This window comes from Hippoglossus stenolepis, chromosome 8, assembly GCF_022539355.2.
Source record: "Hippoglossus stenolepis isolate QCI-W04-F060 chromosome 8, HSTE1.2, whole genome shotgun sequence".
NCBI lineage: Eukaryota > Metazoa > Chordata > Actinopteri > Pleuronectiformes > Pleuronectidae > Hippoglossus > Hippoglossus stenolepis.
The window spans coordinates 13,285,053-13,306,388 of NC_061490.1; the positions used below are offsets into that span (position 1 = coordinate 13,285,053).

The window sequence follows — 21,336 nt, forward strand, 5'->3', positions numbered from 1 at the left end:
TATATGTAAGAAGTCAGCCACGTAACAACACATTACACTTTTAGCTACACGGGGAAATTACTCACCTCTGCCCACAGAAAGTGCAACATAGCCCCGCAGCCTTCAGCTCACAACGCCGGTAAAACAACCAAACTCCTCCAAACGAGAAGGAGACCGAGTCCAGGTAATTTACTTTACGATACCAAAACTATACAAACTGCTAACAGCTAATGTTGACTTGTTTGACAATGTCAAACAAACAGACTTTAGGAGAAATGAACAGCCTCCATCAACACATGTCTGTCTCCAGCACGTTTAACCGTGATGGGGACAATAGTAAAGTTATGATTCACTTGATTAGAATAACAGAATTATCTAATTTCGGTGCATTTCCCCGTCAACATCGATGGCGTCCGCACACAGAGATCCTCCATTTCCGGTTAGAACCGGAAGAGACGCCCACATCTCAAAATATTGTATACACGAAAAACAGGAGCCGTTCCTAGTTTAAGATTATTGTGATTATTATGAATGTATTTCCAATAAAACGAAAAGCCACGGCGGACTGTTAATCAACACATGCAACTTAAATGGTCCCTGAAGTGTTGGGACCAGGTGGGAGCCGGAACTAAATCGTTCCGATGTTTTAGAACGACACAATTTAACAGACGGACAAGATGCGTTTGATTAGTAGCAAGTTGTCATTTCAAGCGGGTGGAGCCCGTTAATATCGAGCAACCGCTCCAAAGAAGTAACTTAACGGTTGAGATCGAGTTGCAAAACAAGCGCACCAACAAAAAGCTTTAGCCAACGTAATGCATGTACTTGTGTTAGATCTTCTCCGGTGCCACTACTAGATAACGTTTGGCGTTAATGAGAATAGTGTGTCAGGACTCATAGTTGAGAGCAGATATAAGTCAAATCAAACAACCTTTAGGTCGCCTCTGCTTACCAGTGCTTTGCTAGCTCTCTGTTCACAGCAGCGGGGAGACGACATGTCCGAGTCCGGCCACAGTCAGCCCGGGATGTACGGGCAGGGGCGCAGGAGGAGGCGCCGCCGCGGAGAGAGAGACGTCGGAACCCCGGGGCAAAACCTGTCCGGTCCGAGCCGGGACAGAGAATTCCAACCGAGAGAAAGAAGGGTAACACAAACACTCGCTAATGGAGTCTGGGTTGTTGACACTGCATGTGTGACTGGGTAGTAACTTTCACGTGTCTGCTCAGGATGGGAGTGAGGATCCTCCGGGTCCACTCATCCAGAAGACCCCCATCATTCTTGCCAAGCCCCCCGGGGAAAGGGTACGTTGGCTGGTGTCACACTCTAAACCCTGATTGCAATATTCTTTATTGAACATAAACAGCACTGTGTTGCTTGGTGGATCTAAGTAGCACTTTGCTCTCAGGGAAGTCAGACTGGCCAGAAAGTAAAAGTGCGCATAAGACTGCAGCACATGATCAGACTTTATGTTATTGAATTTGACTGCAGTTACATTTACATTAAGTTATTTGGAGGTTGAAGGCACAGTTCTTTGTAGAATTTAGGACTGCACTCTCATTGCCATAACAAACTAGATGTGCTCTCAGAAGAACTTGTACCAACAGTACACACTCACAGATATCAATCCCCTATATGTGCCTGGATTTTTCATCAAGATCCAAGAATCATTCCTTGGTGAAATTGGTGAAAACATAAAATAAAAAACGAACACACAAACAACATCAAAAACACAAGGAAAGTGAAAAATAATGCCTGGATCCGCCCACTGATCCAGATCCACGCCTACATTTAGAGGGTTCTTCCCTGACCCATACTGCACCCTTCCACCAAATTTCATGGTGATCTATTATGTTGTTTTTGTGTAAGGCTGTTAACTAACAGACAAACAAACAAACGCTGATGAAAACATAACCTCCTCTGTGGAGGTAAAGAGCACATAAAGTATGATTTATGTTCATCTCTGCTACCTCTCCACTCATGTGATTCATTGACTTGTGCTGTTAAATGGATCTTTTTCAAGGCCAAGCCACTGGCGAATACATCTGTCAGCGGAACTCCAGTCCTGGAGAAGCCAATCATGCTGATGAAAGCCAGGGATGATGGAACAAAGACGGGGACCCCTCCAGAGGCGGCAGCTCAGCCCTCTGGCCCCGGGCCCTCCAAGATAGAGAGAGAGGGGCAGCGACCTACTCAGCCTGTATACCAGATCCAAAACCGAGGAATGGGTGCTTCTGCATCCAGCAGCGCTGTGGACCGTGAGTTATTGTAGATTTCAACAAGGAACAACCGAAATTGAAAATTACAAATTTTGCTGTAATGCTTACAAATACTCTTCTTGAATGAGCTCAGTAAGGGCAACTTTTGTAAATCTTGATCTTTTTTTAAAATAACATTCAGCCATGGTTGGCCAGTCCAAACTCCTCCCTCCAGAGAAGATGAAGCACAGCATTAAGCTCGTGGATGATCAGATGAACTGGTGTGACAGTGCCATGGAGGTGAGTATTTAATGAATTTAGTTGATTGTGGAGCCATTGTATTAAATAATTGAATACATTGTACCCACTGTACTGTTTTTACTCAGAGGAAGTTGCTTTTTGTTGTGATGCGTTGCAGTATCTGAGGGACCAGACAGATATGTTGGTGGTGGGAGTCATTGGCCTTCAGGGAACTGGGAAATCTACAGTCATGTCACTGTTATCTGCCAACACCCCTGAGGAAGATCAACGGTAATGTTGTCCAAAACGCCAACAATAAGCTCAAGCTTGTAAACTGCTCAGTAACACGTGAATGATATCTGTTAATTATATAGCCATAATTAAATCAAAATTTGCACTTTCAAAAGTGAAAGTGAAAACATTTATAAAACATATGTAAAATACTGGGGCAAAAAGGATTCAATGTCTTAAAGATAAAATTGCAGAAATTGAGGATGAGACTTTCCTGTAATTACAGAAAATGACCTCTTGTATGAAGGAGAAAACTATGTAACTTTGAACTTTTTTTTACAGCTCTTACTTGCTTTGTACTGCCGGCAGAATAAAACACCTCAATCTGACATAGTTAAATGCTTTGACCAGGGCAAGGATAGGTCAACAAAGGAGAATAACAGAAGAATGTAATATATTTAGTTTTTTGATTTCTTAATTCTCAATTAGAAGTGTACCCATTCCATTACCCGTTTTCTTCCCTTTATCATTTTGTATTTTATATCCGTGCATAAAAAGTAGCAGTACTCTTTCTGACCACACAGTGGACCCACCTGCTCCTGTATAGTCTTGAGGTGTTTTACCCAATCACGTTATTTTGGTTTGTAAACAAAACAACCTTGAAAAAGTGTGACTCTGTAATGAACTGATTTGACAGTATGAAAATTCAATCTCCCATGTTTCAGGGTCTGTGACTTGCACCCTCAGTAAGAGACAGATTAATTACTGATACTGTGTGTTTGGATTGAATATGTGTTTGCACAGGAGTTATGTATTCAGAGCCCAGACTCAAGAAATCAAGGAAAGAGGAGGGAACCAGAGCACAGGGATTGACTTCTTCATCACTCAGGAGAGAGTCATCTTCTTGGATACACAGGTAAGAATAAAGTATTGAAGATACAGAGTGTGTTTCTATGTCTTTTTCTGCAGTATCTTTAATTCGCTGTCATAATGTCCACAGGTGGTGAACTGTGTAAATAGAAATGTCACCTTAGAATAGAGAGAAGATACACTTCGCAAAGGTTGGAGCCTTCTGTCCGGTCTCTGTGTGCATTCCATTCATATTTGTGGACATCCTCTACGTCTTTTACGGATATGGATGAAACAGACAAAATTGAACAGTGCCAACGAAAATTGTGGGCGGAAGTGTAGCCAATCAATCAATCAAGACGTCCATGAAACCTGAAGAAGAAATGTCAACAATGGCAAAGCTTTTTGAGGAGGGACTTTAAGAGTTGGAAAGAAACTACAGGCGTTTAAATGCTGTTTCTTCACCTGCCTACTTCAGACGCTTTTACCTCCGTCTTAAGTGGTATAGTATCACAACCTCCTCCACCGTCGCCATGTTGTTGGAAACTCTCGACTCTGCGCTGTCCTCTAGTGGATGTATTGCTTATCAAGCGTAGGACGCATGGAAGCATATAGGCAGTGATGATTACGTCATTTGAAACCGACACATCTCTTTTCATTTGTAAAAGCAGCATAAATGAGCCTCTAGACTGTAAAATAATCCGTCTGTAGATTGATGAGCACTGGAGCATCAAGATATGTTTAAATGCCTTGTTTGTTGGTTTGTTTGTTTGATTCTTCAGCCAATGCTCAGTCCATCTATTCTGGACCACCTCATCAACAACGACCGGAAGCTGCCCCCAGAGTACAACCTCCCTCACACATACGTTGAGATGCAGGTCAGTGAGCAGCCTGCAGAGGGCGCTTCATGAAAACATAAGCTATTGTTCCCTGTCAAACGGTTTAATGGTCAATTTAATTCTGTACACACACAGTCACATGTAACCACATTAATGCTCACTATAATATCTTTACAGTCTCTTCAGATCGCTGCCTTCCTGTTCACTGTTTGCCATGTGATCATTGTGGTTCAAGACTGGTTCACCGACTTAAACCTCTACAGGTACCTACTTGTTTATTGGATTTGGATCTGTGTTATACCAATTACCACATTCGCAAGGACAGGGTAGCTCTCTGCACGACTCTGACAATAACATGTTCCCTCATCCCACAGGAATGTTGAGTATTTCATCTTGGATCTTGAGAGGATATTTGTGTTCTGCTTTTTTCATGAGCTCAATAATGTAATGCGTTGTGTTGGTCTTGTAAACAACAAATGCCTCCAAAAGCCAGACCTGTCGAAAACAAGTGAGTGTCCTGAAAATCCGTGAGGAGAACTGTGTTATGGCCAGACCAATTTTGTTTTTTTTACAGCCAAGTGATGAAGTATTTAGATTTATCAAGTATTTAGTTTTCTGTGTCAGCAGAGCATAGCCCTTCCATCAGTTTTCCATCCTTTAATTTCCTGCTGCCAATCTGGGGTGGGGTTGCAGTTCAACAAAAGAAGTTCCTGGGCAACATTCTCCACCTCTTCCTGGGGGAATCCCAAGGCATTCCCAGGTCAAATGAGTTAAACAATACAGCAGGATCTGGGGCGAGGGTTGGGTCATAACTGTCGGAGTTGTCTGGACGTGCGTAGAAGACCAGCCTGAGCCAACTTAACTGGCTCTTTTCAATGTGAAAGAGCAGAAGCTCTACTCTCAAGCTCCCCCAGATATTCTTTGATTATATTTTGTAGATCTCGTTCTTTCAGTCATTACCCAAAGCTCATGACTATAAAGGAGGTTAGGAGCAAACATCGACTGCTAAATTGAGAGGTAAGCCCCCTCTTCATCAGTGGTCCAGCACTGCACCTGTAAATCTCCTGCTCCATCCTACTCGCACTCATTTACAAAACCCCGGGATACTGAAACTCCTTCATTTGGGGCAGAAGCCTGAAGAGAGAAAGCCACAGTTCTCTGGCAGAGAACCGTGGCCTCAGATTTTGAGATGCTGACCCTCATCCAAGCCGCACTGCACTGCAAACACAGTCTGATGAAGCTAACAGAATTATAAATCTACAAATACCAGAGAGGAATTTTGGAGGCCCTCAAACCGGGGGCCACACCACAGCTGTGGTTTTCAGAAGCTGTTCATGGAAATCCCAAACACGATTGGTGACGAGGGGGGACGTTGATACCCTCCCCTATTACATCTCCTCCACAGAGATGATCACACTGAAATCCCGAACAATTACCCAGTCCTGGTTTGCAGATGTTGGTACCACACAGGAAGTTTACTGTTATGTTTGTCGATAGGTTTCTTCAGACCGCTGAGATGCTGAAGCCTTCCACTCCGTCTGCAAGCCATGACAGCGCTGGCTCTTCAGGCAATGATGATGGAGCAGAGTACTATCCTCATATAGGTTTGTTAGGCAAAAAGACAAACACAGTCTCACACACCAACCAGGTTCAATGCTCTTAAACTGAAAACCTGTTCTTGTTCAAACAGTGTTCCTTCAGAATAAGGCCAAGCGGGATGATTTCTGCCCAAGGAATCTGAAGAACATGCATATGGCGGTGGATAAATTAATGGCCCACTCCCATCTCAAATACAAAGGTACCATGTTTAATAAACCCTAAATTGCCTCTACAAACATGCCGAACCTACACTCAATCCATACTCATTCTATAATATGTGGTTTGTCCTAAGGTACATTGTCCATGCTCGACTGCAACATCTTCCCTGGCCTGGGAGCGGACTATCTGTCACCTGAGGTCAACATGTTCCTGCTTCCTGTGCAGGAGAATGATGGGGAGGAAAATCTGACTAAAGCAGGTCATAAAGACTTTATTGTCACATAAGAAAGAACTCAGTTGTCCTCCTGTACATTGTGTAACGTGTGAATTAATCATGGTTCCATGTTTAGGGCCGGGAACATACCCGCTCTTTTCCCTGCTCCCGGGCTACAGAGGACACCCCTCTTTCTCCACCATGGTTTCTAAACTTCGCAGCCAAGTACTGACCATGCCCCGCTGTCAGCTGTCCCACACCATCCTAACAGAGAAGAACTGGTAAACACACTTTCCATTTATATGCTCTTCATTCATCTACCTCCACAATTGTAATGCCTGTCGCAACTTTTCAATATCTCGTTTCCACCGCCCTCTTTTTTAAAGTTTAGTGTAGTTATAGTTCAGGTTTATTTTGTGCAAAGAAAGAACACCACAACTGGAACAGGAGCTGGGAGGTGGGAGGTGCTGCCTGTCTGACAGGACTGTGATGACTGTGCTCACTAGTGCACCTTCACTAGGATCACGATTCCATTACGATTCAGCAGTCAACGATTCGAATGCACAACAATGCATCTCGATGCATTTCAATGTATCACATCCACAATTTCCTATATTACTGCACATGGCTGCTTTTTCATCAGTTAATATAATATTAATAAAATCAGTCGGAAAAATATTTATTTTGAAAGTGCTTAAAAATGTATTATAGACTGTTACTATTATTACAATTGTGCTGTTATTTACAAAATAAGGTTTTCAATTCAAAAATGAGAGATTACAACAGTAAGTGTGTGACAGTGGTCAGTGCTCTCCACACTGATTTGACATTCATTCAATTGGATTCGATTGTGGTGGCAGTTTCTGTTTAATAATGATACTCTATTGTATAATAATACACACATAACATTGTCTCTCGGAAAGTTCAATTCTAACACCTGCAGGTGGGCTCACCCCACACAGCCACCTAGTGTAACGTGTATAGAATGAGCACAGAGCACAGGAGAATCACTTCACTTATACAATCAGAAGCCCCTCCCTGCGAGGAGCCAAAAGGTATTCTTCAGCCTCTTGATGTCTGACCAGGTTGGGCAGAGTTCCTGTCTCAGATCTCCGTCCCAGACCCCTGGTGTGACCTCTGGTGTGAGACAATCTGTCTCAGAGATCCTCTATCTTCATTTACAACATCAAAAGACCCCAGTCCTGTATACAATGCAGAGTTCCCCTCACCCATCTCTATCAGACACACTAAGTAACACCCCTGCAGTGAAGCATTTGCTAAGACACACATGTGGGGGCCATAAACACTTCCTTCTGCAACTTCTGTAGTTAAGTCACAGAAAACACATTTGTTATCTACTTCTTCTAAATACATATCTGTTCTTCTATTAAACATTACACAAATGCAAAATCTGCCATTACAATTCCCCCTTTGAGCCTAAAAGGCTCAATATCCTTTATACATCTTTATACCATCTCATCATCCTGGAAGGGAAGCATCCAGGATAGATGAGTTTCAGGAAGTTGAACATATCGTCCAATCATAGACTTGATTAAGGAAATAACCATAGTCTTAAACTCAAAAGACAATACAACAGTTCAACAACACTAGTACACACATGAAAATCCAAATAGGTTTCAACAAACTTCAATAACATATTTTGCAATCATTCAAAAGTAGGCGTGACCATCAATTCCGCCCTTCAGGAATCTGAGTGTCCTTGTTCTTTCTCTGGACAATAGGTCATTTAAAATTTGAAACGATATGCATCATATTGTCAAAAATGTTCACTGTGTATGTGCCACAATTCGTCCTGATTATGTGACAAACACCTTCTTGGCTAGCATCTTTTCTCAAAGCCATCCTGTGATGCAGAGTCATTCCTGACTCTAGATAGTGGGAGAAAGAGTTGGAAACCCAGCCCCCCTCTAAAGATGTTAATCTTCCATCTCCAGAGCAAACTCATCTGTTTGTGTGTGTTCTTCACAGTGCTCCCCCCTGGGGCAAGTCCTCCAAAACCTTTCATCTGGAGACACTCACACTGTGAAACTCTCATCTCTTGATTACACACAATGAGTTGAATCTGTAAATGAGCTTGGGTCTCAAACCATGCATTCTCCAGGCTTTGTCAGTTCATCAGGGAAGTCAAACATGAGTTCTCCTTTTGTTCTGACTTTGATGCTCAGGTTATATTTCGTGTTTTTCTTCCTGCCAAGGTTTCACATGCCATATTATTGGTGGCAGGACGACGATGACGGTGTTCATGAACAGGGAAACCATCTTTTCCCTCGAACTGCATCCCAGTCGTCCCAACAGGTGTCGTTGTTTTCCCCCTTCGGCGCTATTGTATCAGCAGTGCCCCTCGCCAACCCCCTCTTCAAAGTGTTGCCTCTTCTTGAGATTAGAGACGTGTGGCCCTAATCATTTCCACACCTCTCCTTGCTTGCAAACACGAAACAATTGAAGGCTGAAGGCTCGCACACTGACACAACGCACGCTCCGTCCTGTAGAATCCACTCGTGCTCCGGAAATCCTCCTTCAATGGCTTGCACGTCTCCAGGTTGACCTTCACTTCCGTCTGTGTGGTGAGAGGCACTTGGTTTGCACTTGTTCCATCGACGTGCTCTCCTGGTTTCCTCCTCACGTCCTTCACCACAATCCAGTCTCCTGGTCTCAGATCATGCAGTTTCCCTGTCTATGGATTTCGGTAGGGAGTCCATCACCTGCCTGTGGATTTTAAAGGGTACAGGGGACAGGTTTACACAATATCTACCAGTTCGTTTTTCAATGTGCTGTTGTCTCCTTCCACTGTTTGTTTCTTTCCACTGCCCGCCACTGGTGGGATGATAGGCACGATGTTGCCTCGTGTCGATACCCATACTCACCAGCATCCTTAAAGCTGTGCTTACAAATGGGGTACCATTATCAGTGGACATCTTTTTGGAATTTCCCAACGTGGAATGAGTTCTCCGAGCAGTGTCTGCGCCACTGCTGAAGAATCCTGTCTAGATGTGGGGAAAGCTTCTACTTGCATAGCATACATGTCAACAAGAACAAGACAGTATTTATTTATTTATTTATCTAACTTACTCAATTCAATTTAATCTTTATCAAATCCCTCTATAAATGATCAAACTGTTTGTTTGGTGGTGGATTGTTCACTTTGTGGAATCTGGATTTCTTTACCTATTTTAATTGTAATTCAATTACACGACTCAGATAAAAAAAGTTTTATTGAGTATTGTTTAGAGTGTTGTTTTTGTACACCCAATACATCTATATCTATATTCCTCCCTTTTGACACACTGACTACAGTCATGTGTCAATTCAAACTAATGAAGAAACATACATAGGTTAAACAATATCATCCATGCGACCCACATCAAAAGTCTGTCAGTCACCAAACAAACTGTTATCCACCAAACAGTTTACTCCTTAAACTTATTAAATTAAATCTGTATTCTTAAAAAAATTATTTAATTGCGATTGACCCTTGTTTATAGCTCCTATAACCTACATTAAGTTAATAATTAAAAATCTTTAATATGCACTCATTTGCAGACTGCATACAGTCTGCATGATAACACAGCATCTATCAGCACACAGATGAAAGTGTGAAGTGAAATAGGTTCATGAATCTCCTATTCAATCAACTCACAAAATCACATGCCACCCCCATGCAAACCTGCTATCAGTGTTGATCTTAACACTCTTGTCCCTAGCATATTTGCATTCTTCAGTCAATGCACAATAGTGTGATGGGAGTGGTTTAGCCTCTATTGTATCACACAGTCGTAAACCCACTTGGTTATCTCAGTTGCTGCATCCTTTGATGCTGAACTTATCACCAAACAACTATCACCTCTGCATAATTAGCTGGTTATCTTTTAAATCTGATCTAATCTTTTTTAGTTAAGAAAAACTGCTACGCAATCATGTGGCTATCCCTACTGATGTAGGGAAGAGAGTCGCATAGTTAAAAACATTGCCTCTCTAAATAGTGATGTCTATCATCTAAGGCAATACTGTCCCATATCTGAGCCACCTGGTTGTTAAAAGGTGGGAGGTATTTTGCTCAAGCAAAATCATCCTATCAGCATATTGGCACCAGTAAAGTCATATATCACAGCGTCACATATCACACATCAAATATCACAGCTCTCTCAGCAGTTGTTGCAGCTCTAAGACATTGTTTGAAGCTCTGCTTCCTTTGTTTTTCCTTACAGGAAAAAAAGTAGTGTGTTAACAGACGATCTTTACATATTCCATACGAGGATTCAGATATTCTTGTCTAGTTGGGTCTTATCCCTTGATCAGACCCAAAACATATTTGTGCCCGGTCCACAAACATGACGGTACCTGTTTCAACTCAGGAATATCATTAATGTTTACACCAAAACTAAAAATCTTAATACATTTTATCAAAAGATTTACAACATTCAGGAATGAGTTCAACACTCCTCTAATTTCATTTATCACTATGGAAAATCGTTTAATAAAATATTTTATTGGTATTAAATGTCTTTTCCCCTCCAGTAGTATTATAATCAAAAGTTGATATTTTAACAAATCTTTAGCCAATGAGTCTATCAAAACTACTAAGACAACACAGTGTTTACTATCTCAATACAACCAACTTACTTTATCCTTTCTTTAATTAACATCCTCTATAACCTTCTTAAACTTAGTTTGCTCTTACTTAATAGTTCACTTCTCTGAGTAAATAACATCTATGTTCACATTTGTCTGAAGTCTCTCTGCCTCTGCCTTTCGCAAGAGGGTGTTACTTCCAGAGAGTAGAAAAGAGTCTAGACCTCCCATTGATATGCTAGTGTCAAATCCCCCTTTCTCTATCTAACAAATGCAGATGTTATTTTGACTCCAGTTACCTCTAATGCCCTGCGGTGTTTAAAATTTAACATACTACTCAATGAACACATCAAATCTTTACCCCTAAGATTTATCAGGCAGTGTGGTGACAACAAAAATGAATCTTAAAAAATCCCCTTCAACCACATCATGAAAAAATAGCAATTGTACAGTGCATCTCTCTATCACTGTTGTACCTGTTGCTCCAATCATTATGAGATATCCAACATTCATTTTAGGAGTAATATCACACTCTTCACATTTATTAACTGATTCCGGTTCCTGAATCTACAAATATATGTGATGTTTCTACCAGTCACTGTGATTTGTGTGTTCGGGCATTAGTTTATACACATCATTGTGAAAATATTTAGCATAAAGTACAGTAGGCCTCTCTCTACTGATCTTCTGATTAAGCTCACAATGGTCAATAGCAATCTTAATCATCTGTTCTATGTCTAACATTAATTCACATGGTGTGTGTGTAACCGTGTTCTTACTATAGTGACGTGCTTGAAACTCTCTCTCTCCATCTCAGCGTCCGCACCAGATGAATTCCTTCACTGTCCCCAGCTCACCGCTAATCAATCGCACTGTGTGCGCTGCTTCCCAGGGCATTCTCTTGCCAAATGCTCTTGGTGGAGCTGAGTCCAGATCAGAATCTAGTCGGAGACACTGAGACTGGAGATTATTTCAGTTCCTGCATATTCACTTCAGTTAAACAACATCCATACACTCTTCAATCCAGCACAAATATCCCTACATTCATTTTTCCTTTTTCTTTGTCCTCTCTACTTCGTTCTTATTCTTTTTATTTCTCTTTTCACACGCAGTTTAGTTTTGAGTTACCAAAGATAATTTAAACTCAAACTTCCCATGCTCGGAAAAGACACAGTCATCCTCTCTATTTTTAAACCTATTTTCTCAAATAGGTTGTCTCAGCAATTGTGAACCCGACTCTTATTTTATAAATTTAACTCTGCTCTGTTCAGCAGAATACGAAATTTGGAAAATAAAGTTCTGCTTATATGGGAAAAGAACTTAAGTCTCTTAATTAAATTTTTTAACCAAATCGTTTCTATCTCTTAAAAAATGTATTTTAAGATTTGTTATGAGGTTGTTTATTTTTCCTTTTACTATTAGCCTTTAAAAACCCAATTATACCCCAAATATATTTAAACATATACTCACCTTTTTTTCTCCAGTTCGAGGATTCTCAGATTCCTCTCTTTTTCTTTTCTCCTCTGCTTTCTCAGCTGAAATCCTCAGCTTAAATACTCAGTTTAGTTTCATCAAATTCTACATGTTTCTTCTTTCACAGTCACACATATCCATCAACAAAAATTGTTAAGTTTTAGTTTATTAGTGTTTTAGTGTTAGTAACCTTAAACCTTCAACCAACACCAAAATGCTTTTGTAAGGAACAATAAAAACCATCTCCAATATAATGTTGTCAATTGTAATTACCTCTTGTAATTCCTGATCACTTGGCAAATTTCTCAATTATTGTTCCTAAGTTTTTGATTCCTTAATACATTTTAAATACTCTGCCTGATATAATGCCTTAGAGAAATCTCATAGCCACACTTCTCTTTAGCACCACACATGCAGGTATAACATGTACTGGAATTATCAGATTTTCAACAGATTGCTGTACTGAGACGATCCAGACTTGGCCTTGGTCCTTCCGTCCCAGCTACACCTCTATTGCAAAATAATAATATTACTATATATTAATAATAACTACTAATCATGAGCCCGACATCAGAGCCCAATATTATTTATAATCTATTTTGACCTTTTCCTAAAGATCGAAACAAGGAAGCTTCATGGATCCTACACCGATTTCCCAAAAACCTAGCCGTGCAGACACGTCTGTCCCTCAATACAATGAATGAGTGAATCTCTTTTTTGTGGATCTTTTCCTAAAGATCATAACATTGGACCTTTTCCTAAAGGTCATGTTGTGCCATAATGCATCAAACGTGATACCATAAAATGGTGTGCCTTTCGGCATTCAATAAATTTGGTTATCAAGATAAAAATATTAAATATTAATATTTTATTATTAATATTAAATAATAACTTTAATTGATTAAAGTTACCTCGGGGCACCACCCTTCAAAGGAAGGGAAAAGATAGCCAATTTATTGATTAAGTCTCATAAAGGTTCTAACTACAAATTTGGAACTCTGATTAACAATTAAATTAATAACTATAACCAAAATTACCATATAGATAGTTAGCTAAGTTGAAAGATATGGGGTTCTTGACAGTGTAGAGGTTGGCGAAATTCACTTATGCAACATTAATGGAAAAACATTTGTGAAAGAAAAACATTTATTATGAATATAATAAAGTATAAAAACACAAATTACTAACGGTCTAATTGCTAAACAAAGATAGGTATGTGTGTATACATGTGTGTGTGTCTGTGTGAGTCAGCGTGCTTTCAAGATGGTGGCTGGCCAAAGAGATAACACCCGTCCCCCACCTATTGGAATGTTTACGACCTGTAGAGCTAATGAGGTGAAGAGTTATGCGTGTGTCTGTGTGTGTGCCAAATTAGAGGAAGTTACTAGATTGGATGCAACGACAGACTGTGAAGAGCATAACAGACTAACATTACTTTCTCAATAACTTGTACCCAAAATATCACAACACCACAAATCAAACTTATAAACCTCACACAGAATCGAATAAACAGTCTTGCTTAGCCTAGTATAATTATTAAGCCCAGTTGTGTTACCAGTCCGTGGAAAGGGGAAAAAGGAAGTTGCTGTGCAGTTCGCAGTTTTGTGTCGTCTTGCTGGTTTCGGTTGAGCGGTATTGCTCAGTTGCTGGCTGAAGTTTTCCTGCAGGACATCGCATCGCTGCTAGGACGTTGGTAGAGCTTGGAGGGCGAGGAGGTTTCCTTGCTGAGATGAGCTGGAAGCTGCACCTTTGTGCTCCTCTCGAAGAGTTGGATGGGAAGAGAAGATGTGAGCTGGAGAAGAGGCTCCACAGCCTTCCCTCCTGTAGAAGGATTGTAGGAAGAGGCAGGAACTGGCTCGACAGCCTTCTCTCCTTGGAGGGAGTGTAGAAAGGGGAGATCGAGAAGCTGGAGAACTTAGCTTATATTGGCCCGGTGACCTCACAGGTCATGGGGTCCAGAGTGACCAATGGGAGTTGAAACCTGTGTCCCTGGGGGGGGGTTTCCACCCCTCTGTGTGAAGTTGATGCCCTCTGGGACATTGAGTTCCTTGCTCTGGTTTTTAATGGCCCCTGGGAGACGGAGTCCTGGAGGGACATGCTGCTTCAGGCTTTGATGGCACATGTAGGCCGAGGTGTGGTTTCACACAAAACCATGGCCCAACATCCCCCCTTCGTTCTCAGGATCGCACCTGACGTGGGTTCCTGAGGGCGAACTTGAACATGTTTAGTCCAAAGCTGGAAAAGTCAATTGTCAGTTCATTTGGATTGTAACATCTGGGCATTTGTGTATACTATCTAGTTTGGCTAAGCAAGATTCAAATTAGACAAATAATTCAGATTACAATGACAGTACAATATGAATAACCGTTCACTAGGTTAGGGAGAAAAAGGAAAAAAAATAAGACATTGTGAATTGTAAGATAAGATGCAGAGAGAGTGGCACGTACAATGATAAGGTCATTTTTGGAATGTCCAAGAGTTTTGTTCACTCCTTGGATCCTACACAATGTAGTACTCAGTCTGATCTGTTAGACTTAACAATTTTAATCTTCAGCAGGTTTTCCTGCGAAGGTTGTCATAATTTTTCAAAATCCAAATGACTGTATCATTGTTTCTGTAAGAATATGCTAATGTCCTAACATGTGTGGTATGGACTACATTATTATGGAATGGAACGTAGTCGATCCAAACATATTTACAAAGTTGGCAGTGGTATATAAGTTTAATCAGAATTTAGGTTTTGAAGTTTGCTGCTGTTGCTAACAAAACAGTTTTCCTATTAACTGCAAGAAACTTAATACTGACTGTCAGTACAGGGGTTAACTGTGTTGGTTATGGCCGTGAGAAGCGAGCTCTGGATCGCCTGTGTCGTGGCTCAGGGCCGTAACGCTCTGGGGAGCCAGAGTCCAGGAGGACTTCAGAGGCGCTGTCACTGTGTGCTCGGTCATAACCATATCTTAAACTGTACTCAGAGACGCTGTCGTCATCTTCTGAGCAGTGGTAAGTTGTCTGGGCCAGAATTTCAGAGTATGGTTTCCTACAGCTTCTACTGTGGGAATGCCTATCTCTGGGAAGTTGGTGGACATGGCGGGTACGCTCTGTGTCCCTATGCTGCCTTCTGTCACCCCCCTTCGTTTTGTTGTGAGGGTGAAGTTTTGAGGCAGCGGATGAATTTGACACCGTGCTGTTTGTTTTGACGGGCTCGGTTGCACCTACTGTAGCCTTGAAAGTGATAACAGTTTCCCAAGCCACCTGTGTCATCTTCCTGATCTGCTGCATTGAAGGTTTTCCTTGCTGTGTCATCAGTACAACATGTGTGCGTATACATGGATGTAAGTTTCGTAAGAACATGGACTTGAAGGTGAGATTTTCTTCTAGGCCTGGTGCGTTCTTTCCCTGAAAATAAACATGCCTCAAACGTCGAAAATAATCCTTGGGATTTTCGCGACGTGAATGTTTAATTTGGGATGCTGTAACAATGGATGTGATCTCGTCAGCAGTAGAAGAGAATTCCTCGACTAGTGCTTGACGGAGCTCTGTGTAGTTACTTGTGACACTGGAAGGAAGTGACTGAATAAACTTGTGAACAGCTGTAGAGCTGGTTTTTAACACAAGTCTAACCTTCTCTCTTTCTGTTGCATTTGGCACATCACTTAAGCTGAGATCTAGTTCTCTAAAGTAATTATCAATATTGTTATCACAGTTGTCTGGATCAAATTGTTCAATATCTTTAGCTAGAAACTCAAGCAAATCAAAGCGAGGACACTGTGAGGTCCGGGCACGTGCATCACCTGCTCCAGGTTTCTCTGGTTGAGGGGGAGGTGCTAAAACATTCCTGAATGTTGAAGTCCCCCCTTTGGAGAGTTGTGCACGGAAAAAAGGGTCATGCATCCGTGGATGAGAAGCATATGAGGCACAATGTGTTCTTGAAGATAAACTACATGTGTCGTCAGAGTCAGGGAGATGGGAAGTTAGGAAGCTGTTACCTCTTCCTGTCAGTGGAGGATCAGGAGGTGACTTACTTCCCGAAGACTTGGGGTCAGATGGGATTCTGTCCCATCTTGGGAGTGAAGAGGGAGTTAACCGTACACTATCGGAGGAGTGTGAATCGGAATAACCAGAATCGCATTGGTTCAAAAACTGATGTGAGGCCGGGCCTTCTAATCTAAGTTTTAACAGTTCCTCCTTGTGTGAAATGAGATCTGACTCTGCTGAGTGCAGGTCCTCTAAGTAGTGCAGGGCTTTCTTACTAGCAGTTTGAACCTCCTGGAAAAGAAAAGCATTTTGCGCTCTTAGGGCATTTACCTCCTGTTCCACAGCTGCTTTGCTCTGACAGGCAAGGTTGATTTGCCTGTGGAAATTTAGAATCATGCATCTCAACAATGGACCCTTTGATGCTGTTTGTGCATCACACTTGTCATTAAGTAGTGAATCTATTTCTTTATTACACTCACTGAAGTTCAACTTGCTGATGAATTCAGGATAGCCAGGGGTCAGGCTCTGTGCTAGGGAAGAAACAAATTGTTCTACACAGGGGTTCTCCATTGTTGGTTCTGAAATTGAAAATTAGATTTACAAGTTTATAAATCAAAAGCAGTGTGGTTGGCTTTGGTGTTGCACTGGCAGACACCTTGTAGTGTGGATTTGATCGTACACTAGCCTAACCAAAACTATGGTGGGTTAAACAGTTCACCAAACTTTTAATCACTAACTGATATGCAGGGCAGTAACAGTTAGGTTCTATAAATTCACAGGGCTGGAAGCACGCTGTGGCTCTTTCTCAGGTTCTCTTATCCAACTTTGGCTGAAATGCTTGGCAGTAACAGCCAGGTACAAGCTCTGTTACATAGGGCCGGTGGCACGCTATGTCTTAATTCTAAAGCACTTAACAGTTCCAGGAAATTTCACAGCTTGACCAGTTAACATTGAATATGTGGTATTCAAATGTTAAAAGAAATTCTTAAAATTTCAATAACGAATATTCAACTGGAGTTATTAGCAACGATAGCAATCTTTTAGCGTAACACTATGAGGACTTAAAGTGGTAGTTATGAATAATTAATTATTAATAAACATTTAATTTATGAATAAATTAAATTTCACCACAATGCACTTGTTTGTAAATACGGTTGAATGTCTACTCCGGTGGCAGACTAGTGGAATTGAATTCAAACCTTTGGTTTGACTGAAAATTCAAAATTCCACTTGTTTCTGGCGTTTGCCGAAAATGAAAACAAATTAATATTGCATAATTATTAATTTTTTCAACTGTACTCTGCCTCACGCGGGGGCACCATTTATGTTAACCAAAAATGGAAGAGGAAAAAATTAATGTTACATAATTATGAATTTTTGCCAACTGTACTCTGTCCACCCAGGGACGCCATTAATGTTGTGCCATAATGCATCAAACGTGATACCATAAAATGGTGTGCCTTTCGGCATTCAATAAATTTGGTTATCAAGATAAAAATATTAAATATTAATATTTTATTATTAATATTTAATATTGTATATTTTAATTGATTAAAGTTACCTCGGGGCACCACCCTTCAAAGGAAGGGAAAAGATAGCCAATTTATTGATTAAGTCTCATAAAGGTTCTAACTACAAATTTGGAACTCTGATTAACAATTAAATTAATAACTATAACCAAAATTACCATATAGATAGTTAGCTAAGTTGAAAGATATGGGGTTCTTGACAGTGTAGAGGTTGGCGAAATTCACTTATGCAACATTAATGGAAAAACATTTGTGAAAGAAAAACATTTATTATGAATATAATAAAGTATAAAAACACAAATTACTAATGGTCTAATTGCTAAACAAAGATAGGTATGTGTGTATACATGTGTGTGTGTCTGTGTGAGTCAGCGTGCTTTCAAGATGGTGGCTGGCCAAAGAGATAACACCCGTCCCCCACCTATTGGAATGTTTACGACCTGTAGAGCTAATGAGGTGAAGAGTTATGCGTGTGTCTGTGTGTGTGCCAAATTAGAGGAAGTTACTAGATTGGATGCAACGACAGACTGTGAAGAGCATAACAGACTAACATTACTTTCTCAATAACTTGTACCCAAAATATCACAACACCACAAATCAAACTTATAAACCTCACACAGAATCGAATAAACAGTCTTGCTTAGCCTAGTATAATTATTAAGCCCAGTTGTGTTACCAGTCCGTGGAAAGGGGAAAAAGGAAGTTGCTGTGCAGTTCGCAGTTTTGTGTCGTCTTGCTGGTTTCGGTTGAGTTCAGTTGCTGTTTGAAGTTCTTACAGCAGGACATCGAGTCGCTGCTTGAAGGGTTGGCAGAGCTTGGAGTGCGAAGAGGTTTCCTTGGTAAGATGAGCTGGAAGCTGCACCTTTGTGCTCCTCTCGAAGAGTTGGATGGGAAGAGAAGATGTGAGCTGGAGAAGAGGCTCCACAGCCTTCCCTCCTGTAGAAGGATTGTAGGAAGAGGCAGGAACTGGCTCGACAGCCTTCTCTCCTTGGAGGGAGTGTAGAAAGGGGAGATCGAGAAGCTGGAGAACTTAGCTTATATTGGCCCGGTGACCTCACAGGTCATGGGGTCCAGAGTGACCAATGGGAGTTGAAACCTGTGTCCCTGGGGGGGGTTTCCACCCCTCTGTGTGAAGTTGATGCCCTCTGGGACATTGAGTTCCTTGCTCTGGTTTTTAATGGCCCCTGGGAGACGGAGTCCTGGAGGGACATGCTGCTTCAGGCTTTGATGGTACATGTAGGCCGAAGTGTGGTTTCACACAAAACCATGGCCCAACAGTCATAACATTTTAATTTTACTCACCCGAAAGACAATGCTTGTTTGCCAAACCAGGTCCGTTGGATCACCTCAGTGAGTGCACTCCTGGCTCTCAAGCATTCGGCCCTCATTTGTTGAGGTATGAGTCCCAGACTTTCCTCAGCGTTGAGATCCAGAGTGTCTGCTCACACGAGTGATCCTGCCGACAACGCCAAAATTGTGGTGGCAGTTTCTGTTTAATAATGATACTCTATTGTATAATAATACACACATAACATTGTCTCTCGGAAAGTTCAATTCTAACACCTGCAGGTGGGCTCACCCCACACAGCCACCTAGTGTAACGTGTATAGAATGAGCACAGAGCACAGGAGAATCACTTCACTTATACAATCAGAAGCCCCTCCCTGCGAGGAGCCAAAAGGTATTCTTCAGCCTCTTGATGTCTGACCAGGTTGGGCAGAGTTCCTGTCTCAGATCTCCGTCCCAGACCCCTGGTGTGACCTCTGGTGTGAGACAATCTGTCTCAGAGATCCTCTATCTTCATTTACAACATCAAAAGACCCCAGTCCTGTATACAATGCAGAGTTCCCCTCACCCATCTCTATCAGACACACTAAGTAACACCCCTGCAGTGAAGCATTTGCTAAGACACACATGTGGGGGCCATAAACACTTCCTTCTGCAACTTCCGTAGTTAAGTCACAGAAAACACATTTGTTATCTACTTCTTCTAAATACATATCTGTTCTTCTATTAAACATTACACAAATGCAAAATCTGCCATTACAGGATTAAAAGGCCGCCTGGCCCCCCCTTAGCAGCGTCCCGGAACTCGACATAGTCTAATCTCCCGACCTGATATTTTGATTGTTTATTCAATCAATATATTAGTTTGACAGGGAAGCTGTGCACAAACAGGACTATAATATTAATAAAAAATGTTTTTAAAGCACCCCAGAAAAAGGGCACTTTCTCTCAAGGAAGAAAAGGGGCAGGGGCTCAAGCCCCCTTTGATGTCTATGTGTGCACGTGCCAGATCTTGGTACTGTTGGTGTTATCCTGATCTTGCTGAAGGTTTTCCAGAGTCTGTAAATCAAAAGCACAGTTGTTTTACTGTTTTACTCTGTTTACAAGGTAGATGTGTTACAACACGTATATTTAGGTGTGACACACGTCTTATTATTGCATTTTTCCTTACTCTACCAAATGTACTGTTAACCTAAACTGTTTTGTGAGTATGACTTGTGCTGTTTGTGATTGTTTTCTGTTTTTACAGGTTTCACTATGCAGCCCGTATCTGGGATGGGGTGAAAAAGTCCTCAGCGCTGTCAGAATACAGTCGACTGCTCTGCTAACACCTTGGTTGAACTGCTGTTATATGCATTCGTGGTGGATCCTCGTATGTCCAGGTTTCAGGTCACTTAAAGAAATGTGGTCCTGAAGTAGGGACCATTGTTCGGGCCCTTCAGGAAGTGAAACTAGAAGCTCGTCAGTGTTGAAGAGTCGCACGCAACGCAGCAGGACAGCGCCTTCTGTAGACTTTGGTGGGAAAGTTGCCCCACTTCCTGCCCGCAAGAAATGTCATGTGGAAGAGCAAAAATGGATTGTCTGTACATGTCTAAGCAAGATGTGGTACTATTTTTTTTGCAAGCCTTTATTTGCAATGTTGTACCTGCAGTTTTGATGTATTGGTAGTGCACACGTTTTCTGACATAAATATACAGCCCTCTGTAAATTGTTTATTTTCCTTAATACATCACTATGAGAGTAATAGGCAGTTACTTATGAATAAAAATAAACTTCAGCTAAACAATTATTTGTGTGGTTCTTAATCTGCACAGTCCACAAACATAACTTTGATAAATAATTTTACAAGACAGAGCATAGCGTCACATACTGATACTTACACCCTCATTTTAATAGTTAACCAACAGTTGATAGACCAGTTTTGGGAAGTACACTTTCACTTTCTAGAAAAGAAAACCTAACAGCCACCACCCACCCACCACCCCGCCATCTCTTTGCCAGAGTGATGTTTGAAAATTAACAATTTTCGAGGCTTGGATTGGGTAAAATGAAACAAGTCCCTGGTGGTGTGCTTCTCCTGCCAGAGGACATTTGAAAATTAACATTTTTTTTTTTGTAGAGATGAAGGCAGACTACTCCCCAAAGAGAACTACTAACAGACATAACTCAAATCCAAGTC

At 41.3% G+C, this 21,336-nt stretch overlaps 1 protein-coding gene across 1 annotated transcript; it reads left to right on the forward strand.

Moving 5' to 3' along the window:
- Window positions 1-690: 690 nt before the first annotated feature.
- Window positions 691-20,943, forward strand: smg9 (SMG9 nonsense mediated mRNA decay factor). Its single transcript, XM_035163280.2, has 13 exons — window positions 691-1,121; window positions 1,204-1,278; window positions 1,998-2,232; window positions 2,375-2,472; window positions 2,591-2,703; window positions 3,448-3,559; window positions 4,275-4,370; window positions 4,509-4,594; window positions 5,829-5,935; window positions 6,022-6,129; window positions 6,223-6,348; window positions 6,440-6,584; window positions 20,407-20,943. The coding sequence occupies exons 1-13, from the start codon at window positions 975-977 to the stop codon at window positions 20,483-20,485; spliced, it is 1,527 nt and encodes a 508-aa protein (XP_035019171.1). The 5' UTR covers window positions 691-974; the 3' UTR covers window positions 20,486-20,943.
- Window positions 20,944-21,336: the final 393 nt, after the last annotated feature.